The sequence below is a fragment of the Glycine max genome, chromosome 2 (assembly GCF_000004515.6).
Source record: "Glycine max cultivar Williams 82 chromosome 2, Glycine_max_v4.0, whole genome shotgun sequence".
In the NCBI taxonomy this organism is placed as follows: domain Eukaryota; kingdom Viridiplantae; phylum Streptophyta; class Magnoliopsida; order Fabales; family Fabaceae; genus Glycine; species Glycine max.
The window spans coordinates 40,822,710-40,850,515 of NC_016089.4; the positions used below are offsets into that span (position 1 = coordinate 40,822,710).

General features: G+C 31.1%; 3 protein-coding genes and 1 long non-coding RNA gene across 5 annotated transcripts; 2 read left to right on the forward strand and 2 right to left on the reverse strand.

Moving 5' to 3' along the window:
- Positions 1-579: 579 nt before the first annotated feature.
- LOC100785391 (serine carboxypeptidase 24) lies at positions 580-7,988 on the forward strand. The gene is made up of 9 exons (XM_003519103.5): positions 580-1,287; positions 3,803-3,910; positions 4,116-4,211; positions 4,380-4,472; positions 4,566-4,648; positions 4,762-5,153; positions 5,296-5,391; positions 7,555-7,660; positions 7,730-7,988. The coding sequence occupies exons 1-9, from the start codon at positions 1,020-1,022 to the stop codon at positions 7,871-7,873; spliced, it is 1,386 nt and encodes a 461-aa protein (XP_003519151.1). The 5' UTR covers positions 580-1,019; the 3' UTR covers positions 7,874-7,988.
- Positions 7,989-8,778: 790 nt separating this feature from the next.
- LOC102659918 (uncharacterized) lies at positions 8,779-12,489 on the reverse strand. Its single transcript, XR_413264.4, has 2 exons — positions 12,030-12,489; positions 8,779-9,094 (listed from the first exon to the last, which is right to left on the reverse strand). It is a non-coding gene; the product is annotated as an uncharacterized lncRNA (long non-coding RNA).
- Positions 12,490-15,027: 2,538 nt separating this feature from the next.
- LOC100786273 (uncharacterized) lies at positions 15,028-18,154 on the forward strand. Its single transcript, XM_003519105.4, has 4 exons — positions 15,028-16,009; positions 17,075-17,145; positions 17,283-17,679; positions 17,775-18,154. Exons 1-4 carry the CDS (start codon positions 15,896-15,898, stop codon positions 17,970-17,972), a joined length of 780 nt encoding a protein of 259 aa, XP_003519153.1. The 5' UTR covers positions 15,028-15,895; the 3' UTR covers positions 17,973-18,154.
- Positions 18,155-24,517: 6,363 nt separating this feature from the next.
- On the reverse strand, positions 24,518-27,469 carry LOC100786802 (uncharacterized). 2 transcript variants are annotated; one of them, XM_041007832.1, is made up of 4 exons: positions 27,140-27,469; positions 26,658-27,031; positions 24,963-25,182; positions 24,518-24,878 (listed from the first exon to the last, which is right to left on the reverse strand). In XM_041007832.1, exons 1-4 carry the CDS (start codon positions 27,243-27,245, stop codon positions 24,553-24,555), a joined length of 1,026 nt encoding a protein of 341 aa, XP_040863766.1. In that variant the 5' UTR covers positions 27,246-27,469; the 3' UTR covers positions 24,518-24,552. The 2 variants fall into 2 exon arrangements, with proteins under 2 accessions (XP_040863766.1, XP_040863765.1); XM_041007831.1 differs by having other exon boundaries at positions 26,640-27,031; positions 27,140-27,468.
- Positions 27,470-27,806: the final 337 nt, after the last annotated feature.

The window sequence follows — 27,806 nt, forward strand, 5'->3', positions numbered from 1 at the left end:
AAGTTTTTAATTTATTTGATTGAAGTCAAAATGAAACTTAATATGTGCATATGAATGAAGCAACTACCATTTAGTTTGACCGAATAATGCTGATATTAAGGATCGACTAGTGTGCTGTCTCTAGCTTTTAGTGTTGTTTTTTAATATTTGAGTCAAATACAAGGCCAGGCATAGCCGGGTAAGTTGGATAGATCATTGCACATGCATGCTTCCAAATTATCCCCGAAAGAAAAAGGGAGAAGGAAGAAAAAAAATACTCTCAATTAACTAACTAACCACATTATACGTACATCAAAAAAGAGTGCCCGACGTCTTTTTAGCAATTTTCATCAACAATTTAAAGACGTGCTTTGTCTTGTTTCACATGAGTAATGTCTATCACATTTAGTTTAATTAATTTGTTTTGAAAAAAAAATTATATGCATATATATATATATATATATATATATATATATATATATATATATATATATATATATATATTAAAAAAGATGAAGTAATAATATAACTAAAACATATGTATGATATTGATGGCCATTATTTCAATTGAAATTGTGAGTGACTGGTCAGACATGATTTGAGACTGAAATAAAGAGGGAGGGACGGAGAAAGCAATGCATAATGTGGATGTTTGCTTTCTTTGTTCTCATCGGGCATGAGGTATCTGATCAAAGTTACAGTCATGCCTTGTAGAATCATCTCTCTCTCTCTCTTCATATCCAACTTGGCATGCAAGTTGTCTGTAGTAATGCAATAACATAGCCGAGTCCACCCTATGAGTACCTTATAATTGAGACATCAACATCCTCAACAGTTCCATGATCATATATATATATATATATAAGCTGTCTTGCATATAATTCCAGCTATAGCTACCACCCTCTCATCTCTCTCTCTATAGATCTCGTACAAACAACACAGTTTTAATTTAGACTTTTAGTCCTTAGAGGGAGGGATAACATAAACACATTATATATTCTACTGGCCCTTGAGCCCGAAATTAATTAAGAGTGCAATTAATGATGGCATTCCAAAGCAAGGCACATATCTTGTTCCTGTGCTTATTAATCTTTGCATTTTCATCCATTAATATTCTTGCTGCTGCTGTGCCAAAAGAGCAAGAGCAAGATCGAATCTCGGCGCTGCCGGGGCAGCCACGTGTGGCATTCTCTCAGTTCTCCGGTTATGTCACTGTGAACGAGCAACATGGCCGATCACTCTTCTACTGGTTCACTGAATCCCCCACTTCCCCGCAGAATAAACCTCTTGTTCTCTGGCTCAACGGAGGTTAGTCTATAATTAATTCTGTTTGGATAAAAAAATAAGTGCTTTTTAATTAGAGCTTCTCTGCCAGTAGAGAAGCTCAAAAAAAAAAAAACAAAAAACAAACGTTTTAGATATAATGTAATTTCATGTCTACATATATATTGAGAGCTACAGAGTAGAGAGAGCTTTCACTCCTCACCTTCTACCTTATATACTAACTTCATTCCATTGCCTTTGTGAGTTTCATGACTTTTATTTTTTCCCTACTAGTGTTTGATGAATCATATATATGTTAGTTTACAAGTGTAAGGTGAAGTCTCACATCGGATAGAAGTGAAAAGGTTGAATACCATATAAATGAGATGAAGACCTATAAACTTGAGTCTTAAGATTTTGGGTTAGAATGTGATATCAAATCTCCTTATGTGGTGATTCTCTAATAAGAATTGATTTTCAGCTGGCATGATCTTTCTATATGCAAACTTTTATTATACAAATTATTGATATAAAACTTTAGTTCTGAAAGGAAATAATACAAACAACACCTACGGAACTGTATATAAATTTTGTCCATATATATTAACGCAGAAAGATACTCATGCAGTCAATCTAAATACAGTTATTGCTGTTAATTTTTAAGTGCTTAGGAGTTAGGAAAAGGTTCCGTGCATCCTCAAAAGGCTTTGGAAGTATAAAGATGAATTGCATTGCATGCACTAGCTAGGAATCATAAAAGTGCCAAAACAGCATAACAGCTAGCTCTTCCTACCAAAATTAACGAGGGAAAAAGGAAAGAGTATTGAACATTTGTTATTCTCATTGGCAATGGTTAATTCGAAAAAGAAAGCATAGTAAGAGCAACAGTCACTTCCTAATAAAATTCGTTAATACAACAAAGTTGACTGAAATTAAATTATTTCGTAATAAAATAAGGATTTTGAAAAATAAATTTTGGTATATGCATTAAGTTTTTCAAGTAAATTTTTCCTTGAATGAAACACTATATTTTCAAAATCTTGATGGTTTGTCTCCGTGACTTTGTGCTTGCTGAAGCATTAAGCAAGGGAAGCCCTTAAACTATTGCACACGTTGAGTGTTGACCATTCTATTCCCTGAAATGACCAACCCTATCTACAAGGACCTATGTATTAACGCGCCCCATCTACCTCTCTGAGCACTTGACTTAATGTGCACTGTTTCCTCACTTTACTGCTAACACATAGTGAGTTGTATTGTACCACTGATTCTGAGGAAGAAAAATTGACAACTAGCTATTAAAACGTAAGTTTTTCTTCACAAATGGAGAAAATAGAAAGAAAGAAAAAAAGAGAGCAAAAAGAAGAAAAAAAAAACTAGGGTGACCCATGTGTGTCCTCGTGATCTTTCTCTGTCTGTATTTTTTTGTGCCTTATTCCTTCCATTTCTGACATTTATTCCCTTCTTGGAAGAACCTATTCCATTCTTAACCGAAGAAAAACAAACAAAAACAAAACCCTTCTTACTCACCTTCTTTTTGTTCCCTCTTTGTTTTCTAGGGAGAAAAACAAACAGAAACAACAGCAACGCAACCCATAGTGAACTAATTAACCTTTCCATTTTGTCCCTTCAAAAAGATGCTTATTTTCTCATTATTCTCTTTTTTTTGGGTAAGTTTTACTTAAATATTTTACACATGTGTTTAGTTTATATTTTTAACAACTTCTACTTTAATATTTTTTAAAATTACTTTTTTACATTTTACTTGTATTTACAAATTAATATGTGCAATACATGAAATATTTGTCAGGATGCACAAAAGTGTTAGTACTTCTTATTTTATTAATATTTCTAAGATTCGATCTAAAATTTTAATTAAAACAAAAACCTTAAAGTAATTAAAAGGCAGTATCAATATAATCATATCTGACAAAAATAAAAATTCAAAAGAAAGTCAAAGACATGGTCATGCCGCAAAATGCCAATGTGGTCCTGTTCAAATTTTGGGACCAGAAAGTTTGGTATCTTTAACAACACACCCATCTGAAACTTTATTAGACTTTAGACTAACCAGAACAAACCAAAAAGTTTGTAGTGGTTGAAATTTAAGGCCAAAAATTTTATGGCTTAGTGGATAGTTGTAGGTGTTATACTAATACTAGTTAGTTACTTAGAATAGAAGACATGATTTGTAAGGTGTCCCACATTCATATACTATGCAACCATAGCCTGAATCAATTAGTGTGAATCAACGGGTGTGTACGAGATTATTTTAAATTAATCAATAATATCAAGTTTATATATTGATTAAATATATAATTGTGTTAAATATTTAGAATTTTTTTATTAAATAAACATTTAAAATTGAAGCAAGATTACTTTATGTAAATAAACTCCTATAGTCACATACCGAAAAGGACATCAGTATAATTGCATATATTATTTTGAAAAGAGATCATTAGAAAGATAAAACTGGCATGCCAATGTAATTAAAATAAATAAATAAAAAAAAAACCCTTAAATCACAGTGACATGATAATTTTTGTGTTTCCTGGTTCAGGGCCAGGATGCTCATCGGTAGCATACGGGGCATCAGAGGAAATTGGGCCGTTTCGTATAAACAAAACTGGCTCTTCTCTATATCTCAACAAATATGCATGGAACAGAGGTAATACTATGTTTTCTCTTAATTACTTTATTTTTTAAGTTATAAGAATATTTTTAGCGGGAGTTAAATATATGTCACACAATGATAAATAGTATAACTTATAAGTGTTTTATTAAGCTTTCTCGATTTTTCACCATTATGTCACCCACCTTTCAGAATGACAATATAAACACAATTTTCTTTCTTTTTTCAAATTGGTTTTCAGAAGCAAATGTCCTCTTTCTTGAATCGCCTGCTGGTGTTGGCTTCTCATACACAAATACCAGCTCTGATCTCAAAACTTCAGGGGACAAAAGGACAGGTATAAGCATTGTTGAAGTTAATTTAATTGTCATTTGTCACAGCACGAGCATATATATATATATATATATATATATATATATATATATATATATATATATATCCATTTTCATAACTACCCTTGTTCTATATCACTAATTACCATGAGAATTCCGAATTTGTCACACAGCTCAGGATGCACTGATTTTTGTAATTAGATGGATGTCAAGATTTCCACAATATAAATATAGGGAGTTTTACATTGCTGGAGAGAGCTATGCAGGTACTTGCACTAGCTAGTAACAACACTAGAAACTTCTAATTAATTTTTGTAAAATTTAAGCTGACGTTTTGAGTTATTATTTTATGTTTATAGGGCACTACGTCCCCCAGTTGGCTAAGAAAATTCATGATTATAATAAAAAGAATCCTCAAATTATTAATCTCAAAGGGTTCATTGTAAGTTAATTCTCTTAACTCAAATATACTCTACCTAAGGATCAAAATTACATAACTTTTCTGTACATGTAAGTAATATTTGCTTTGTGTTTGCAATATGAAAACTACCTAAGGTGGGAAATGCTGTGACTGATAGCTACAATGATGGGATTGGAACTGTCACATATTGGTGGAGCCATTCTATGATATCTGATCAGTCATACAAATCTATCCTCAAATACTGCAATTTCACAGCAGAAGAAACATCTAAAAAATGTGATGATGTTTATAGTTATGCGGTTAACTATGAATTTGGAAATATAGACCAGTACAGCATTTATACTCCTACGTGCACAACATCACAAAACAATACCGTGAGGCACATGCGATTCAAGAATCTTCATCTGATTTCTGGGTATGATCCGTGTACTGAAAATTATGCAGAGAAATACTATAACCTTCCAGAAGTGCAGATAGCAATGCATGCGAACGTTACCAACATTCCTTACAAATGGACTGCTTGCAGGTTTGGTTTTTCACTATGTTATACTGTTTAGAAAAGATAAACAAAAACACTGTGCTTTAATTTACAACTTAAAATCAAAATCCAATTCTTCTAAATTCTATGAAATGACAAGTTTTAACACATGGCTTGGTTTATTGGACAGTGATGTGCTCCTGAAAAATTGGAAGGATTCTGAAATTTCTGTGTTGCCCATATACAAAGAGTTAATTGCCGCTGGATTAAGAATATGGGTTTTCAGGTATTTAAATCGTTTCTTTACATGCAAAAACAGTTAATTAATTATAATCGTTAATCAAAAAATAAAAAAATATTTCAAATTTTATCATATATATTTTATTAAAGTATCCTCTTCACTTTCAAAACTAGAATGAAATTCAGTAGAAAACTTCAAATGTTTTAGCATGATTTCTTTTATTTGATTCTTAAATATATAAAATAAAAAAGTCAGGACACATTTATTATTGATTTAAAACCTCATATTTTGAAGGTCGTACTTAATTACTTATCATATAATCATCCACGATCACCCGTTGACCGAGGGGTTGACTATTTATTGGGTAAAATGACGTGTTTAGCAGGCAAGCATTTCATTAATCCTAAATATAAAAAAGGCCAGGTTAATTTTTTTTAGCTTTTTTTTTCCTACTAAGGTTTGGTTTGACAAAATGGTGAGAAACTAACATGTTTAATTTTTAGACTTTAGAAAAGTCTCCTATATTGCACTAGACACACACGACGGGGATTACTTTTAGTTTACCTAACAGCTAGCATGCTTTTCTCGTTCGTTTTCAAAAATTATAAGTCCTAATAATTACCATTGAGCTCATCAACTTCGTCTTATTTGTCATTGTTGCCTCTCACAGTCTCACTCACTATAGTAGCATACGGGTCATTGACCTATATATGTCGTCACAACCTAGTTGAATTTTTCTTTACTTTCTCGTCAGAAGCTCCGTTTATCGAAAGTGGAATCTCTTTGCTTTGTAAAACTCTCCTTTTTCTAACTAATTGTTAGGGCTTGGGCGACGTCCTATTACTACAAAAATTCTCATTAGGACACGAAAAAGAAAATGAGAAAGAAATTGTTCACTTGAGAAATGTTAGTCCCTTAGCTTTTAAAAAAGAATAAAAAAAAATGTTACAAGTGGAATAGGCTCATTACACTAGGTGATTTTTATCACTTTTGAGTAATAGTATATTATTTCTCTCATATAAATCTTCCTTTAAATCATCCTACTACTTTATAAAAAAAATAAAATAAAAATAAATATAATTAATGTCTTAAAAGTATGAGTAATGATACACAAATACTACCATTACACAAATACCACCATTATTTTAAGCACTCCAACAACACATTTCACTTTTCTCTATCTTTTTTCCTATCATATCATAAATTCTATAATACCTATATTTTTTTCTCTTTTTCTAAGTGTTACATTGAGATTTGGAGTGTTCATCAAACTTTATTCTAAAAATATAAAACACATTCAATATCAACCCAACCAAATAAATAACTCGTACGTTATATGAAAATCCAGAATTACTCTAATTCAAACTTATTCTTCACTATTTGTATTCAGAGTTTCTATGGGGTCCTAAAGAATTGTGAGGATTAATTTTGGTATTGTTTTTTTTTTAACCATTAAAATTGTTATGCCATAAATCTTCTCATTAATTATAGAATTTTTTGTTTTTCTTTCAAACTAGTCCTTGATTAGTTATTGTTAAATTAAAATTACAACTATTTTAAATTTTAAAAATTTGATTGAACATAAGTTTAAAAGTATGAACCCTACTCTCTTTCACCGATATTAATACAGAATCACAATTCTACTTTTCTTGAAGGTAATAGTCACTCTAATTTATATTTAATCATATTTTTTTAATTAAAATAGTTGTAATTTTTTATTTTTAAAAATATTTAAATTAATCAAGAACTAATTTGGAAAAAATAAAAAATATTTAATTAATGATATGACAATTTTATTGATTAAAAAAACAACAATATTAAAACCCTCACAATTTTTTGGATCACCATAGAAATTCTCCTATTTATTTTTTTTTAAAGGTAAAGTTGTATTATATATATGATTGTAGCAAAAGCGACATGGACAAGGTGTATAAGCTACATGTACATATACAAAAGATCTAACAATCTAAGTTAGATTTATTTCAAAGAATCAATCCAAAAAATGCTACCTCAATTCTCCTATTTGTGTAGCATCTTCATAACAACTTAGGGACCCATAACTCAAAATCTTTCTTGGGAATAGCAGCATAATAAGAAGCTTAGTAATTTGTTTTTAAATTTTTTTCCTTGTATGAGATTATGCAGATACTTGATACTATATATCTGTGTAATAAAAACTCAATATCATTTTGCTTTGCTATAATGCAGCGGGGACACAGATTCTGTGGTTCCAGTTACTGCCACAAGGTTTTCTCTCAACCACCTTAACCTCAGGACCAGAACTCGTTGGTATCCATGGTACTCTGGTGGACAGGTATTAATTTATTAATTAAATTTGAAACCCATTTCACACTGAGGCTTATGTGTTTTGTGGTTACTTTAGGTTGGTGGATGGACAGAGGTGTATGATGGCCTAACTTTTGCAACAGTAAGAGGAGCTGGCCATGAAGTACCTTTATTTCAGCCAAAGCGAGCTTACATTCTTTTTAAGTCTTTTTTGGCAGGAAATGAACTCCCGAAATATTGACATGTAACACGTTAACGTTAATCAAATTGCAACACTCATCAATAGTATATCCTTCGGCTAGGGTGTCAATTTTTCAAATAGAGAAATTCTAGTAACAACCTCTTTTTTTTTCCAACTAATTATTTGATGAAATGAACATGAATCTCATTGGATAATGTGAACTCCTTTTTATTAAGTCTCACATTTATAATAAAGTTTGTACTATTAAAAAAAACTATGTTGAAAGTTATTGCTTACATTCTTACATTCCTCTTTTCAAATTGAATTATGTAATTTGTAAAAATTGAGGGTGCAAAATTTAGAGGAAGAATTCTAATGCCACCGTAGCTTCCTCGTCTAGAGCAATTTTTTTTTAGGTGTGCTTTAATTAAACACTACACTCAAACGTACTCTTTATTAATATTAGATAAAATTTATAATAAAAAATTATAAAATCATTAATGATACTTATTAAATAAGTAAAACCTGTAAAATTTTGTAATTATTAATGAATTTTAACTAATAATAATGTGCTTAAAAAAGTGAATTATAAAGTGTATTTTTAACATTTCTAAAAAAACCACATTGATAAAAAATAAAAGACAAATCAAAGAACTGTTTTGAACAGGGGAAAAAAGAGGATAAATGTGGCCCGAGTTCTTCTTGGGGTAATTTGTGCTATACGTAAGAAAATATTTTTTTTAATTCAAAATGCATAAAAAAATTAATCAATTGGATAAATTTTCCAAAAGCAAAAATATATAAGTGACTTTACTAAAAGAGTAACTTTTTGGGAAAAAAGAATAAGAAGAAACTTCATCATTAAAGGTTTTTCTTTTTCAAAATGTATCTATACTTGCCCCGAATTAACAAAGACAAAAATGGAATTGATTTTTCCCACTAAACAAAATAGGACAAGGACAAAAGAAACGGAGAAAAGAAGGTTCACCACTATTTCCAATTATCCGTGCATAATTTGAATAAATAAGATTGCAAAATTAAAATCACTGTCAAAGGAGAAATAAGCCTTTCTGACAGGGTTTTGTACGCAAAAATGAGGTTCATCTCACTGTCATGTCTTCAACCCTATTGAGCCCTGGCAGCATTCAGGAACTTGTTTTTCAATATCAATAACCACTTACACAAATTAATTTCCAATCTTCCTCTTGAATATTGAGACTTTTACCTGGACACCCTTCTTGTGTGCATCGTTGTATGGTTCAATGGTAAAAGTGAAAGTTTCTGCAACCAAAAACATGTTTAATAGTATCAAATTGCAATTTATGATGTGCATTCAAGACCATACTTTGATTGATAAAAAATATCAGTTATCCGCCCCAACTCTCAATACTTTTGAGTTTTGACATATTCAATTTCGTGAACTATAGGCAAGTCAGTTGCCAGTTGAAAGCAAAAGGGAAAACTGTGGAATGCTTTTGTAAAGTGAATAAAACTATCCAAATTTAGGTGTCTCAGCCGACAATTTCTTTTGAATTTTTTTTTTTATCTAAGCAGCAGAAAGAATCAAGGAATTTGCATATATAATCTTTACATGTTTGTTTATGTTTTTAAACGTCTGCTCCTATTTCACCACAGTCATAACATAAAACGAACCATGATAACGTTATAAGACATACCCCATCTAATGTACAGGATATATATATATATATATAAAAGAATATGATGATGATGATGATGCACATAAAAACTGTCTTACAACTTTTATAAGGAAAACTCTAAAGGGCAAATTAAGTTCCAATATCCAAATCTGCCTATGAATCAAATATATCTCTTTTGTTTGAAGTGTCGTCATGTCGGACATGTTTCTACCACTGACACACTCAGATACTTATCCGACACATCTTATTAGGTATTTGATTCAAAAGTTACTTTTTGTCGACAACACTTAAGCCATAACCTTTACACAACTAATACAGTTGAAAAAACATAAAATGTTGGTTTAAAAAGATGAAGGCTTAAATATGTTTTTGGTCCTTGATAAATATTTAATTTTTGAGTTTGGTCTCTAATAAATTTTTCCTTCAAATCGAGTCCCTAATATTTGAAAAGTTTTATCCAAGGTCCCTATCATTAGTCAGAATCTATTATCTACTTACGTGATTGTTAATCGACCATGCAGGCATGTCATGTGTGATTATTGTCTGACTATGATTACATGTATGATTTTTTTAAAGTAAAAAACGACATTATTTTATTGCGTAGTTTGAATCTTTTTGTTTCTTTGTTTTCCTTTATCCTTTGGCATCACAAAATCATTCTTCGGCATCCCTCTGCATTTTCACAGCAACCCGTCTTCTTCTTCATCATCATCACCAACAAGGTCATCACCACCACCTCCAAAATTACAACAACCCCAGTCACAACCCCACTCTAAACCTGAATTCAAAGCACGAACCACCATGCCCAAAAATACAACAACCCCAATCACAAAAAAGTCACCACCACCACCCCCAAACATCCAAGAGAAAACAATTACACATCATTGAGAGAGAGAAAGAAGGAGAGGGAAAATCATCGTGATTTTCACATACCTACTTGAGAGTATTTTTTAGATTGCAACTAAAGATTCGTTCACCGTTTGATCGTGCTAATTTTTAGACAATAGGTTTTAAGCGCGTGATACTTCAAATTGTATGGTTGAATCGGAAAAAAGATATTTGTAGAGAGAGATAAGGGTTTTGTATTATCTGCTCTATATTTTGGAGTTTTATCTTATTGTCTCTATTGTACCAATTTGAGGGTTTGTTTTGATTTGACTATTTATAGCAGGTTTTAGTGCACTTGTTGAAGATTCTCTTATATTTTCATTGATCATAATGAAATTATTTTTTTGATCTAGACGACCCGTAATTTTTACCTTTCCATTGAGGAGCTTTTCAAGTTAATCAAATTATGTCTCTATTTTCATCAATTTTGTGTTTTATATTTTATTGGTGCTTCTCACATGTTTTTATAAGTTTAAGAAAATTTATTTCCATTACTTATTACTCTTTGATAGAGTTCTTTATTGTGTTGACTTATTTCTCCCATCATTTGAGATCTACATCAGTAATCTATATCCGATGATCAAGAGAACATGGAAGAAGACAGGACAATCAACCAACTAAACTAAAATTCACAAATGATAGAAATAAAGTTCAGTCAATCAATGGTCTGCTTATTTTTCTAAGTGAACAGTTGATACACAATTTTCAAGACAAAAACCTCTACACTAAAGTCAGTCTTCTCAGCCAAGATTTGACTTTTAAGAAAATTCTATTCGGGTGACTTAAAAAAAGACATCAACAGTTTACAATTTACAAAGATAAGTCAATACCAGGAATATAGATAACTCTGAAATATTCTTATAATCTAGATTTGAGTTTATCTCAACCTAAAAAATTAGCTTATTGCATAAGGGTGACCACCACACACGAGAATACTAGGCATAATTCGATGCAAGGCGAGTTACCTTAGGGAATCCTCTTGAAAGAAAGGGGTGCCTTTGGGAGGAAGACGGACACAAGTATCTTGGATGCATAAATAATCAAAACTATATAAAATAAATTTGACCTGTATAGTAATAAATGTTGAAAAACTTAATGACAAGTTAAATTTAACAATTAAAATAAATAAACTCATCTAAGACTATTTCAGAGTTACCTATATTCCTAGTATTGACTCATTTTTGTAAATTGTAAACTGTTGATGCCTTTTTGTGAAGTCACCCGAACAGAATTTTCTTTGAAGTCAAATTACGGGCAACACATGATTATTTCAATTTCTTTAATGGATGTTTTTGCATTGATAGTTGGCTTTGACCCAGAATAATTTTTTAAAAAAACAACAACATAATTTTAGTATTTATTTTATGCGCCCACAGTGGGGCCCGAACCCACAAACACTAGCTTAAGCCTTGCGCTCTTTCCTACTGAGCTAGACACGAGCATATAATAAATCTGTTTATAGAAGATATTTTAATTTTAAGAGAGTCAAACAAAGAGAAAGGTCTTTACACGAAGAAAACATATGCAGGTAGAAGGTACTAATATTACAAATAACACCTCCCTCCAGTCCCCAATCCAATCCCATACAACATGATAGAGAAAAAGTTTTCAACTTTATTGACCTTAGAAGCAACCAGAAGAAAAATGAATTAATGGAAGGGGAGACTTACAGAGAGAAGATGATGATAGAGGGCAAAGCATTTCCCACTCAGTTGATAGAGAAAGTGTGCCTGTGATTTGGATTTGGCTTCCATGCGGAGGGGAAAAGAGTTGAAACTTGAAAGTATGGGTTTTGATTATGGAGGGTGAAAAGTACCACAGTATTATATTACATAATGGAGATATTTTGGTTCTATTTATTGGACAGTGAGGCTGAAAACTCAAAACTCGGTGACCCAATGTGTGTAATCTCTGTTTTAGATTACTCATAGATCTCACCAATCGTAAAGTAACAAACAAGTGATCCCTCCGAATTGGTTTCATTATTGCCTGTCCCTGTGTTTATCACTTATCACTCTCAAATTGCCGCGTTATACGATAGTTGACTTTTTTTCCCCTGTTTTTTTTTTTAAAATGTATTTCTAGCCTTTTTTTTAAAAGACCTTGGTATTCCTATTTAGTATTCTTAAGTTATTAATTAAAAAATTTTAAAAATATTTATTATATAAATCATAAGAAAGTGTAAAAAATATTATATTTAGTAATAATATTTTTTTGGCTAAATTACTCTTGTAGTTTCTTAACTTTATTTTAGATTATAATTTAGTATTTTATTTATTAAAAATTGTGAAGTGTTCCTTTGACTGATAAGTTATTAAAAACATAGTTCACAAAAAAAAAAACACATAAATATCGATTACATTTTTTGTCGACGTAACAAGACAATGAACAACGTCGTTTTACATTATTTGGTAACATTGTTAGTTAACAATAGAGGCTAAAACAATGGAGTGTGGTATCCAAGTGTTATAGAAGGCAACAAATTGCTCAGTTTTTTTAAGGTTAGCAAATGATAGAATGTGGAATATGTAATAAGTGAAAACCTGTATAAATTACTTCTTTTTTTTTTAATCTTCAGCATATGTTATGATCATATAGGATATAATGGTTTTTTTTTAACTTTTGCTCACTTTGATGCATTTTGGATCGAGGTAAAGAGAAAGGGAGCATGGGACAGAGAAGAAATGTACATTTTTTTTTATATAAAAAAAGTTCCCTTCCTTTAGTTCATATGAAAATAAGAAAGGAGTGAAAAAAATTATGAGTCTCATATTAAAATTGATTCTTTCCGATTCAGGAAGAAAAGACTCTTTAAAAAGAGTAAAAAAAATTACATTACTATTTTATTCTTTGTAATTACAATATATATATAAACAAAATTATTATGTCTCATTTTTATTAGGAACATTTGTGTCTTTTTATAGATATGCTTATTTATTTCCTATTACCATCTCTTTTTTTCCCTCCTACCAAGCAACTATAATCATCTCTTCTTCTTATTTTTTTTCTTTCTCACACTTTCTTGCATATTAAAGGAAAGAGTTATATATATATATATACACGATCATCTAGTTATTATTTATTTGATTGATAGAAATTGCAAGAGAAGGACAAACAGAGAAATATACGTGAATGGAGTCTCACACAGTGGTGGAGAGAGAAAGAGTGGAATATTAGTGACCGACAAAAAATGTTAACAAGTGCAAAAAACCAAACTCCAACATCAACAGGCACCGGCAGCTTTATTTTACCCTAACTTCTGTTCACTGGTCAAATTATCAGAATCTTTGTTTTCGGAGACTTATGCAATCTGTGTTAGTTTTAAAATTCTTACCTTGGTTGTCGATGGTGTGTGTGGGTAGGTTCACCTTTTGTACCACCAATACTACCCTCTTTCACCAGAGACATTAACCAGATTGCCCTCAATACAAGACTGTGACCATTGATAAACCAAAGTACTCACGCATTTAACTAGAATATTATACTTACTATAAATTATAAAACACTCTTTATTATACCTTCTATTATTATAATTAGTTAAAATTTATTAAAAACAATAATATTACAACTAGTAAATTTTAATCAAAGTTATTTTTAAAAATATATTAGCTAGAACGTATTTTACTTAAATTTCTGTTATACTATACATAAATACGTGTGCGGAATGGCTACCAAAAAAGAAAAATACGTAATGCGGAATTACGTAAAGAAAAGGGTAAGGCGTGCGCATGTTGAAAACAACCAAAAAGATCTGAAAATCTGTGGCTATAACACCAAGCAAAGCATGGAGCAAAAGAAAGAAATGAAGAGTAATGGTGAGGGAGCTTTCAATCAAGAGAATTAGTGGCTATTAGGTTAGGTAGGTTGGTGTCACTCACAAAAGTCCTGAAAGTAGGTGCTGGTGGGATCTTTCTAATTCCATTCGTGAAGATGGAGGAAACATTAAATATAAAGATAGGAGTTCAGTTGGGTGTATATATGAATGTAGAAGACAATGTACCTAATCCACCCTTCTCTCGTATTATATGCTAATGCTAGTGAGGCACTAATCTATCACAAATACTAATAATGTCGCAATTGGCAAATGGCTGTGTCATGTGTGACATTTTTCTTCTTTACTTTATCCGCTTCATCATGAAAAAACAAAACCATATTGATATTGGTTTTCTCTTTTCTCCACCCAGGACACACAGGGTGAAAAAGCAGAAAAAGGAAGCATCAAAATGAGAAGGGTACACAGGTAAATGCACACCAATTGACCTTCACCTATAAATATATATATATATAAAGGAGGTACAATTTTCTGAATTTTATCTTCATATTTTTTAAATCATTTTACTTTTATTCTTAATAATAATAATAATTAATTCTGATTAATTATGCAGATTAAAACTAACTTATTAATCAAAATTAAATAATTATTCATTAGTCATTTTTCACTTTCATTAAATAATTTTATCTTTAAATCAATTTCTTAAATTTTAATTTTTTTCTTTTAACTCACGTTAAACTTTCTGTTACTTCTATACTATTAATTTTTTATTTTATTAACTGTATTTAATTTTTATTTTTTTATTATTTAAAAAATTTAAAGAGACGACGAAGTGTCTCTAATAATAATAGAAATGAAAGGGGCATCTGTATGATTCGTAAACGCCACCATGGCACCATCAGGGAAGGGGCAACAAAAACCAAAGTACTCAAGTCCAAAGCCAAAGCCAAAGCCTAAAAATAAGGTTGCACAACAACTGCTACAGCGTAGCAGAGAAACAGCATCATCTCACTCATTTTATCTATCCATCCCACCCCTTTGCCTTTTTTTCCAGCCCCTAATCTATGTATCTATCTATCTTCAATACTACCCCTCTTTCTCTCTCTGACCCATTCTCTCTCTCTCTCTCTCTCTCTCTCTCTCTACACAGACACCAACAACAAATGGCACACACAATGAAAGAAGAAACATGGAAACTCCACGCATCCATCATGCCATCAAAACCAAAGAGTCCACACCACCCAACCCAACCCTCTTTCTCTCTCATCAATGGCCCAGCTGGACCAAAATTTATGTAGAAGAAAGAAAAACAAAAAAGAAAGAATGGGAAAACAAAAGAAAGAGAAGTTAGATGTGTTCAAATGTCCTCCAACCAAACCCACCTTACATCTCTCTTTCTCTCTCTCTCTCTCTCATCAAAACCATGTTCCCCGAATTGCCCTTCTGCAAGCCCCCAAAAAATCCCATCTTCATCACTGGTCTTTCAAAAGAACAATATTTTTCACCGAGTTATGTGGGCTTTTTGGGTTTCTTTGTCTCGGTCAGAGTTTCTCACAGAGAAAACAGGAAAGCGAGAACCTTCTTACCCCTTCACCTCTTCTCTCTTTTCCTATTTCTTTCTCTCACGTTTCGCTCCATCATCCCTCACACCTCACCCCACCCTACCCCCACCCCACCCACCTTCTTCTTTCTCTCTTTCTTCCCTTTTCCCTTTAGTTTTCGTTTGTTCTTCCCTTGTGGGTTCTCTTGTTTCTCTCTGATCTCATGAAGAAGATGAAAGGGGTTGTCCCCATGGAACCTCCTTATGAGGTGTACCAGGATCAGAGGGCCAGGTTGAGACACCAGAGTCTCTTGCAGGACTATGAAGACCTGCACAAGGTAACCCCTTTGCCTTGCCCTGTTCTTTATTTTTCTCAAAGATCGAATTTTTTTGTCGTGGGGTTCTTTGGATCTGGTTTTTCCCTTGATGGCTTTGTGTCTTTTTGATTGATTTGGGGTTGTAATGGTTCTTTGTTGTGAAAATTAAGGATTTTTTTGGAGGAAGCGATGAAGGGATCTTGTGTTTCGATTGAGATGTTTGTTTGATAGTTTAAAGGGTTTGTGTTGGTTGATCGTTGTGAACATTATGGATTTTTTTGGAGGAAACAATGAAGGGATCTTATGTTTTGATTGATATGCTTGTTTGATCATTTGTTTGGCTTTTACCTAGGTTTATGTTCCGATCTAATGGGATGATGAGTTTTTATGTTCATTTTTATGGTATTTGTTCACATCTCTCTTGTGTGTGTCTAACTTGTTCGTTTCTTTATCTCAAGCAAATCAATTTTTTGTACTCCAAATAAAATCTTCGATTCTTATCTGCAAAATTTTCGAGTATCTGTGGACATAAAACTACAGTCACATAGCAGTGTGCTCTTGTGATGTGAGTTCTCTTGTTTTGTTAAAAAAAATTACATGTTTAATGAAGCTCTTCCCGGGGCCTTTCCTCTGTATAGTTTTGAGTCTCAGCCTCTTTGGTCCTTATGCTAATTAGCCTTGTACGTTTGTTTTTTGGTTTATGTATCATATTTTCCAGAAGTTGTTTGAACCAATTCAATCATGAACAACTGAATAATGCTTAATTGTTAATTAGTCTCTTTTTTTCCGACGGCTCACTTTTCCCATGACATTCATGGGTCCTTTTGCTAATTACCTGTGTATATTTTGTTTCGTGTCGTATTTTCCGTTCGGTTTTTAAATTAATCTCGTCATGAACTTAATAATTAAATAATACTTAATTATTAGTCTTCTTTTCATGGCGGCTCACTTTCCCTAGTTTTATCAAAATAATTTCGTTAGTGTTTGTTTGTCTATGTTCCTCATGCAAGTCTTGCTTCAAAGGTTTTGTCGAACATTTTTTTGGAGAAATTATTCTAATGGAATTTCTATTTCTAATATGCTCAGGAAACAGAAGCCATGAGAAGGAAATTGCAGGCTACGAAGCAGAAAAAGTTTATGCTGGAAGATGAAGTTAGGTAATGTTTTTCATGCCTCAAAGTAGTAGGTGGTTTTTCATAGTTTGCAGTTTATTGTTATTCATAAAATGGTTATTGACTGTTCATAGTTTGCGGTTTGTTGTTATCCTCACCACTGTCTCTCTTGTAAGCTGCAGATTTTTGAGGCAACGTTACAATTACTTGCTAAAACACCCTATTCTAAAGCCTCAACCAAAGCAACAAGTTGTAAAGCCACAAAAGCTCAAAATCCAAGCTCCCATCATCTCAAAGGGAAAGAATTACAACAAGAAGGAGCCTAACCTGCGACCCCACCACCCTGCATCTCATTTGAACTCAAATGGAAGGATTTCCAATGTGGCTGATGTCCCACTGAAAAAAACTGGCCACTTGTTTGATCTAAACCTGAATGCTAGGAGTTCTAGTAAAAAAGATGCTTCCATTAACATTTCTGGTCCACCAGTGCTTAACTTGAATCACAAAGAAAGGATTAACAGCAGCAAGGAAGCCACGAAGAAGAGTGTAACTCCATTTTTCGACTTGAACCAGATTTCGGTAATTAACTACACGTACATTTGCGTCATGAATCCTTGTTTGTGTTTTTGATTCAAGTAGACCTATAGTTTCCTTACATTTTTTATTTCATGCAGAGAGAAGAGGAGGAATTGCAGGGAAACAGTGAGCCCATGGGAATCGAAGAACCAAAGAGAAGTTCACAAAGAGTTGCGACTGACGAGCAGCATGGCGATATCAAGCTCTCGGCTGCTTGTAGAAGTGTTGGGGATGGATCTAATAGGGCAGGGAAGAGGAAGATTTCATGGCAAGACCAGGTGGCATTGAGGGTTTGAACTTATATAAGCACAGTAGACTGAATCTACCCTTTCCGAACTTGTAGTCTGCCTTGATATGCAACAGATTTTTAACCTTCAATTCTAGTTTTATCTTTTACTTTGTAAAGATTAAATATACCTTGTAGAATCATATGTTCAATATATATATTAGATGAAGTGGAGAATTCTATTCCCCTAAATCATCATATCTTTCTCGCAAGTTTTGCTTGATGTATCTTTTGCATGGAAAATCCAAAATTGGATTTCCATTCTGTGATTGAGATGGTGGCCTTAGTTTCTTGTTCATTGTGGCTGGTTTCGAAGGTTTAGGACTAGGGACTAGGGACTAGGGTCGGTTGGTTTTGTTCACGATGTCTATACACATTCTTAGTTCACTTAGCACATTTGTTTGTTTAGTATTTAAATTATGTAACATAAGATTCTCCGCTTGCATTTTTCTGTTGTATAATGACTCAACTTCACAGCCATTTAGCAGAAATCTATGTATAAAAAATACTATATACTTTACCAGAATTTAAGGTTAGCATGTTGAGAGTTTGGGCGCCACGACGAAGGAGTTATTAAATGTCTATTCTGTAGAAGTTGCTAAGAAATTGGACTAGGTGGCCAGCTCTAGGCACATTTGGCTGCCCAAGTCAGGAAATCTTTACATTCAAAAATGTTTATTTTATTTTTTACGTTTGGATATTAACTCCGAATATGAAACCGAACAAAGAGCCTATTTGGAACCCTATAAAATAAGTACTTGTAAATCTTAATCCAAGTTCAATCTTAACTAACTCTGCAATAGTGGCATTTTTTCGGCTTTTAGCCCTCTTATTCATGTTAATTGACAAGAAAAGAAAATGAACTTCTGAGAAAATATTGCAATTAGGTGGTGTTTGGTAAGTTTTTTCTTATTTTTTTAAGTTAGTTCAAATGTGTTTACAAAAACTCTTAAAAGGAAAAGGAATTTGTTTATAATAAAGAAATAAAATAAAAAGAGCTTGAAAAAAGTTGGACTAAATAGTCAAATTTGATTTCAAAAGTGTGATGCAGTGATAAATTTGTTCCTAAAAGATAAAAAATACAGATTTAGTCTTAAATGTATAAAAAGTGTGATCAATTAGTCATATTAAATTTTTTAAATGATTTTTTCATAAAGCTGTAATGTTAGAATATCAATTTGACGATAAATTATATTTTTGGGAACTAATTTAACATTAAGTTTTAAAGTTTAAAGATAAATTTGTTATCAAATTGTTTGCACAACTAATTTCTTGCACTTTATACACATTCAAAAACTAATTTATAAACATTATATTTACAATTTATGAATCTATAAACTATACATATAACATGGGTTGTATTGTCATTTAGGATTTGCAACACCATCATTATTGTGGTTAAATTTCTTCATAATAGTCAGATGTTTTTTTCCCAATCTTATGACTTTGCAGGACAATTTCCGATCGAGTTTCAACTTGACAGAATGCACACCAAAATTTAAATTTCTTCCTTTTTGGTCATTTGTTTCCCCTGCTTGTTTACTAGTAGTTGTTTCATTTTGGTTGTTCATACCACCTAAACCTTTGCTTTTGTGGACAACCTGATCCTCTTTTTTAGATTCTAGTTTGGATATGTCTATTGGTGTTAAGAAAGAATGAAGTGTTTGACCTTCTAGTCTTGAATCCAATCCTGAATTCATGGTAACAATGACTTTATTATAGTTCATACCATATTTACTTTTCTTCAATGATAAAGTTGTTTTTTTCTCTTACCTATTTTTTGAGTTCTAGTGAATTCTTTGTTAGCCTTATGTTTCTTTCCTCGAATATGATCATTGAAGCCTTTTTCACTTGTTGTAGTAATTTGACACAACTTGCAACTCCACACCTTCTTGGCTTTCTTCTGTAGACTCTCATTGTCATCATAGGTATCACTGCTTTGTGTTTTCCACCAAGATGATTATTATGCTCACTAGCCAAATAAAGGCTTCAAGACAACAAAATATTCAAGGGACATTCTCCAATAAGGTGGCATTTTTTAAATGAAAAACAAAAAGAGAAAAAACATTTTCATAGTTCAAATAACACTAAAGAAGAAGCAAGAAAAGAAAATCAAAATTGAAGACAATGATAAAGACAAAGACGAAGGATAAATTAATCATAAGACTATACATTAACCAGTATGATCACTTTATCATTGTTATTAGAAGCTTGTTTGTTATCAATTTGGGAATTATCCTTGTTAATCTACATAGAAGCTTAGGATGGTAAATGGAATTGTGGTCCACCACACATGGTAATGTTATTCAACTGACTCATATTTTGAATAAAAGACACTGAAGTTGGTTCTCAAAACGCAATCTCATCTAATCTTTGCATCGAGATTTTGAATGTTCTTTCCAATTCAATTTCCTTTCTTACTTCCTCTTCCAGCTCTCATTGTCCTGCCAATGTCATCTAATGGGCAATGATTTCTCTCGTGATTTCCTCCTTCTCTAGCCCTCGCCTTATTTTCTCTTTCTCCAACTCTCATTGGAACTCTTTGTCAACATTGACCGACATGACCATTAGAAAAACTCTAGGCGCCAAAACATTGCTAGGAAAACCACCTGATGCAAACTCACCCTAGAAATTAGATTGTTAATAGAGTGAATTAGTGACAAAAGTCTTGTATTTTTAAGCAGAAAAACAAATGGGTCTACTAAAGAAAGGAACATGAAGATTAGACAAGTGTTACCTTGTAATGGGCGATTGGTGACATAGGTGTTGGAGGGAAGAGGGGGTTGCAATGGTGAGGGTGTCCTTTGGATTTGGCCATCACGATATTTGAACTCCATGGAAAAATTTCAAAAGTGAAATAAAGGAAAAAAAACACTGAAAAAGATAAACATGTGCCTATAAAATCCAAGAGTGAGTGTTTGTGTGTAGTGTTGAGTTTGAATGTGTCATTAAATAGATGTGAGTGTGACCGAGGGATATTGGCACACACACATCTAAGGCACGTTTAGAGAACAAGGTGTTTTCATTCCATCAAATGGTCTGAGTTTAGAGATATCATTTTGTGTGATAATTTTTTGGTTTGGTGATGCATGTGATAATCAAGTATTGAGAGTTTGCCTTATTCATGCTTCAATACTATGAAATGAGAATGAAAAAGAAATTTTTTTTTCTAATGTTGAATAAGACTCCATAGTAAAAAATTGTCTCCAATAAAAAAAACATTCATTATGAGTAAATATAGAATATTTGAAATATTTATTCATATTCGTTTATTACACATTTAATATTATTAATAAATCAACTAGTAGATGAATCATAACACAAATAATGATAAAAAAAATGCTTAACAGTACTTCCTTTGTCTCTTTTTATAAAATCTTTTAAGAATTTTGTTTGTCCTTTTCTTAAGATTTTTTTTCTAATTTCTAAATGTAATTATTATTTTTTCCTACATGTTTTCATTTAATTATTCTCTCTATATATTAATGAGAAACAATTAGATGGATAAAGAGATAAGAAAAGGATAATATTAGAATAATAATACAAATAATTGACATGTTTAATGTGATTAACTAAATTAATTATTTTTTAAGGGGCATTAGTTAAAATTTCTTATAATTATGAGCAGTGGCCGTATATATTTAACAAGCTTTTGTTTTGTAAAAAAACATTTACTGAAATAGTAAATGCATTAAATAATTGGAATTAATGTATTCTATCTTCAACATAGGACAATATTGCAATTAAATAATAATTATTGCAATGCAATGCAATTAATTGTAGATACAATTTTTCTACCTTCATTATTGTGATGACCTAATTACATTAATTGCAACATTGAAGATTTCGTAATTGTACTGCTTTCGTTATTTTTTAATTGTCAAATTTTTGTAAAAATTTTGTTTTTATTTATTTTTCATTTGCAAAATTCAATATCATATTAATTACTCTTTTGTTAATTATATCTCTACTTTTTTTTTAATATTTATACATGTATTTATTGTGGAGTAACAAGAAAACGACATAAAATAGGAAATCTTTTACTATTTTGTTCAAACTGAGAAAATTTATTATATTTATTGATTTCTATAAAAACAATCTTAAAAAACTGATAAAAAGGAACGAATGAAATAGTAAATTGTGAAAAGGCCTTCCATTTAACATATACACTAAATAATTTTTTAAATAAAATGCATTGATTGCAATAATGAAGACTTTTCAATGACATTGTTAAACAATAAAATTTAGATTAGGAAAAAGTCTTCAAAGATATTTATTTTATTTTATTTTATTTTATTAATTAATAAAAAATATAATAATTTTTTATTTAATTTTGAACAATATTGTTTTAAAAAATAAAATTATTATTTCCAATATATTTTAAACAATGATTATTTTATTTTTGTTTTAAATTCTTTGTTATATTAATTAGAGGTATTTTACTTTTAGTTAGTTAAATGTATTGAATGCTTAATATTGAATATAAATCTTGACAAATACGTAACATCAAAAAATGAATTTAAAATCTTGAATTTTAAATGAGGGTATTAGTTTAATGCTTTTCCTTATGTTTCATATAAGAATACCGTTAATAATTTAATATATTTGATAAACCTTTTTTTGAAATATTTAGTGAAATAAAGGATGTATTGGTAAAATATTAAATATAATTTTTTTGATAAAAACATTAATTTTTTCGATTTTTACTATTTTTGTTAAATATAATAGAAATAAATTATTAAAAAAATATAAATATTTATCTGAAGTAAAGAGACAAATAAAAATAAAAGAGACTTTATTGTTCATTAGAATTAGATTGAGTTAAAGTAATTTTAAATATAACTTGAATTAACTTTGGATGTATCTTTAATTTACGCTTTACACATTTTTTTAATTTTAAATAAGTTAAATTTAAAAATAAATTTATTGTTTGAAAAATATCTTAAAAATCTATTTTAGTACTACTATATGAAAGTTGTGTGATTAGTGATGTACATACATTAAACTTGATAATATTATTTATTTCTTTATTTTCTAATTAAATGTAAGTGAGAAAAAAAAATTTCTTTTTATTTCTAATGACTTTGATTTCTTTCTTAATGGTTTGTCTCAACTTTTGTCTTCCATGACTTTATCAAAAGTTAGAGGTTCAATGTCAATAAAAAGACAAATAATATAATTTATAGCTTTAATTAAATATAAAACTAGCTTAAATTAACTTTGAGTATATCTTTATTTTTCACTTTACACCTTTTTATTTTTATTTTTAATTATTTAAATTTGAAAATAAATGTATTATATAAAAATTCAAAATCTATTTTACTACTAGTAAGGAACCCGTCGCATAGTCCATATGTTCAACTTGATAATATTCTTTTACTTATTTTTTCTAATTGAATAAAAAGTTGAGAAAAGTAGTTTCTTTTTTAAAAATTTTAATGTTTATACTTTTAATTTTTTTTCCAATGGTTGTATGTAATTTTCATTTTGCTTTTTCAACGACTAAAATTCAAATTTCTCATTTAAATAGGTTAAGAACACTTATAGTAGAGCATTAAAAAAACACTTATAGTAGTAATTAAGTTACATCTGTTTGCCAATTGTGATCATGAATACCAATAGTTGCAAAACTACTTGAGTTTTTGTATTTTTATTATGTCTAGTCATGCTACCTGCTTTTAAGTGAATATCATTTTAGCCTTATTTTGGAATTATGCAAATAATCCTAACTTGTCCATAGTATAGTTTATGGTTTGACCCTTTTCATGAACTATTAATAAAGCTAAAAATCCTTAAACCCTTAGTTAAAACATAGATTTGATGGCCTAATTAATTAAGTTTTATTTAAAAATTAGGTAATTATCGATACAAATTGCACGTGATTCAAGATTTACATATCGTATAATCCTCCCAAAATATAAAAGTTATTGAATTATTTAAACTTTTTACTGAATGATATATATGAAAGAAATGAAGTAGACAAAATTGTGTTAAAAAAATCATACAGACAATAATGAATTATATTGATAGTAATAAAATTAAAATATATTACTTTTTATGTTTCTACCAAAAAAAGAAAAGATAACACGTATAAAAAAACATGTAGAATTTGATAATATTTATTGGACACAAACTTTGGGTTGAGTGTGACGCTAAACTGGCGGTCGCTGCTTTTACTAAACCATATTTGTTTCCGTGATGACTTAAAAATTGGTGGTTAGCGTATCTATTTTAGAGTGTCACACTATTTTTGGGAACGAAATATCTGTGTGGAAAAACTTGCAAATTATGGTTTTAACAATCATAGTTTACTGTTCCTATTTTCTGTTTGGAGAACTTCAACCGAACTCGATTTAAAAAATGAACCATAAATAAGTTTTAAAAAATATTACATTACAATACATTTAAAATAAATGTCTAAATATTATTATTAGTACTATGATATTTAAAATAATACATATTTTAAATATAAGTGTAAATATTTTAATTATTACATTAAACTTTAAATATTTATATAACAAGGTCACATTTTTCAATGATTGACATTCATAAGCATTAACCAATTCAATATTTAAGATATAATACATTAATCAATAAAAATTTGCAACAACATTGTTTTGGCTAAATTTCTTGATCATAGCCAGATGCCTTTTTCCATTTTTATGGCTTTGCATGATAATTTCTGAGGCAGTTTGAACTTTACAAAATGCACAGTAAAATTTAAACTTCTTCCTTTTTGTCAATGCATTTGTTTCACCTGTTTCTTTGCTAGTAGCTATTTCATTTTCATTATCCAGACCACCTAAACCTTGACTGTTTTGCACAACTTGATCCTCCTTTCTAGGTTCCAGTATGCCTATGTTTGTGGAGGTTATGCCACGTTGAAGTTTTTGACCATCTAGTCTTGCATCCAACCCTGAATTCACGGTAACAATAGCCTCAATAGATTTCACAGTTTACTTTTTTTTTTTCTAAGACAATGATGTTTTGGTTCTCTTACCTATCTTTTTAGTTCTCAGTGATGCTTTTGCCTTGTGCTTCTTTCCCTCAAGATGATTATTCAACCCTTTCTCATTTGTGGTAGTAATTTGACATAATCCACAACTCCACTCCCGCTTAGGTTTCTTCTCCACACTAAATCCAGAATGATGATTGTCATCAATTGTAGGAGGTTTCCCTGCTTTGCGTTTTGCACCATAAGGATCAACATCTGGCTTAGCCTGCAATAGTATTAAAAAAAGATATATGCTCATTGGCTAATTAAGAACTTCAATATTCCCAATATATTAACTCCATCTCAATTGACAAATAAGTTATGGTAATGCAAGTATACAACTAAGAAAATGTATTGCTGATAATCTTCAGCCAAACAAATAAGATGAAAAATATATTTTTTATTTTTTTTCTCTTACAGATACTTATTATAAAAAAATTATCCAAACAAACTCATTTAATTATTCTTCAAAATCTAGATGTAGTCTAGTGAGACCTTTGCCCACATGGGTTCTTTACAGGATGTACGTTTCAACCACACATGACAGAACTTTTTCTTTTCTAGCAATCATACACAAAATTTATTTATTTAAACATTCATTTATTTTGAACGTATCATCAACACTTCTAATTTTTATTTTATTTTTCTACCTATTACATCGTAAATTTTACGATACTTATATATTTTAATTTTCTCTAAGTGATTTATAATATAATGGTTATCTATGAAACATTTTTCTTTTTTTTCAGAAAAAAAAAAAAAGAAATGTATCATTAATAGGAAGAGGTCACGGGTACAAGGGTACCCAGCCCTTTACCAGTCCCAAAAAAGAAAAACCTGTCCTCTGGTAAACAACAGATATTTTCTTTCTTACCTATAAACCAATTGTTCCTAAAACCAAATAAATTCCTAAACTGATAAAAGTATACCCCTAAACCCCCAACAGAAAATCCCCCTCCTATTCCTATCCCAACATATTCACATATATATGTGCATGTCACCTAATCCACCAGTCAACTCGTCATAGACATTAGCAGTTCCGTGACTGCATCAAAAGGCTAGACAAGTTCCAAGGCATGCTGCCCATGGCAGACCTTGTGCTTCTGATTAAATCTGTTTTTGCTGATTAAAAAAAAATAAAAAATATCCTCCAACAGCATGTGTGAGTGTGACTAAGGACCCTCAAATGATACTTTAAATTTCTCTCTATCAAAAATAAATCTGTTTGAGTATTTTCCTTTGAAAAATAGGATACTTTAATTTCTTTTTTCTCATCTCCAAAACTGGTAATTAATACTACATTACATACAAAACATGGTTTTTTCCTCATCCTATCCTGAAAATAAAACATTTCTTCAATCAAAACACACTAACTACCCTCAGAAGTTTTACAAAATACTTTCAAAATAGAAACTCAAAACACAGTCAAAACAATCCTTACACCTCACTTCCTTGAGACATGTTCAAATTACACTATTCTCTCCACTCTCAAAGAGATTATTATGTGTCACATTTTAGTCATTTAGTTCATTGTAATGTGAACTAGCTTCTTCTGTTGTAAACAAGGAGACAGTTGTTTGAATCAGAAACGAAAAGAGAAAACATAAAGCCCACTAAAGAAAAGGGAATAAATAAAATTAAAAACAAAGACAAAAACAGAATGAGTTAAGCAAAGCATTGTACACCGGCCAGTATGATCACTTTATCTTTGTTACTCTGTTTGATATCAATTTGAGGGGGAAGTCGAGGTTGTGAACCACCAAATATGTTGTTATTGATCGGCTTGTTCATTCTATGATTCTGATTCAAAGACATCGAAACTTGTTCTCGAAATGAGATTCCAAGTACTCTCTCGACTGTTATTTCCCTCATGACTTCCTCCTCCAGTTCTCGCCGTTGTGCCATCTCGCGGGCAAGTATCTCTCTCCTAATTTCTTCCTTCTCCAGCTCCCGCAGTATTTGCTTTTTCTCCAATTCTCGCCGGAACGCTTCTCCAACATTGACTGGCACCGGAGTTAGGAAAACTCTAGGCGCCGAAACATTGCTGGGATAACCACCTGATGAAAACTCATACCCTGGACAGTGTATGGTTAGTAAAACGAACTCATTGGGACAGAACAACAAATGGGTCTCTTGGTGAAAGGAACGCGAAGATTAGAAAAAGAAAAAAAAAAAAGTGTTACCTCGTAATGGGCTGTCGAAGACGTAGGTGCCGGTGGAAAGAGGGTGCGGCGGCGGCGGCGGCGGCGGTGTCCTTCGATCTTGGACGGCACGATATTTGAATTCCATGGAAAAATGTTGAAGCGTGAAACTAACGTAAAAGATGGGAGAAAGAAAAAAGAGAGGCAAGGAAATGAAAGACAGTGAGCGTTTTTGTGTGTGGGTTTGAAAGAGTGCGTTAAATAGGTGTGAGTGTCTGTCGTCTGAAGGGGGTGTTGGCTCAAAGTGTTCTGTGGGGTGCCATGGATTCTGCTCAAATATTCAGAATTCACCGACTCTATCTTTCTGAAAAAGGAAGAAAAGGGAGAAAGATAAAAATAAATAAAAAGATTTGTTCTAATTTTGAATGGGACCACTGGGATTTGATGGGAATTTTCTTACTTTTTCTCAACAGATTTCATCAAATAGTTTGTTAGAATCGGATTTTAAAAAATCGATTAAATATGTTAAAGATTGAGGTTGCTTACCACTTACCAGTAATTAAAGCACTAATTAAGAAAATTAATAAATAAGAAAATCAAATTATTTATAATAAATAATTAAAATACTGCTTGTGGATAATCAAATGCTTTTCACCTGAATCTCTGAAGATTAATTAAATAATTGATAACAAAATATTTTATTAGAAAT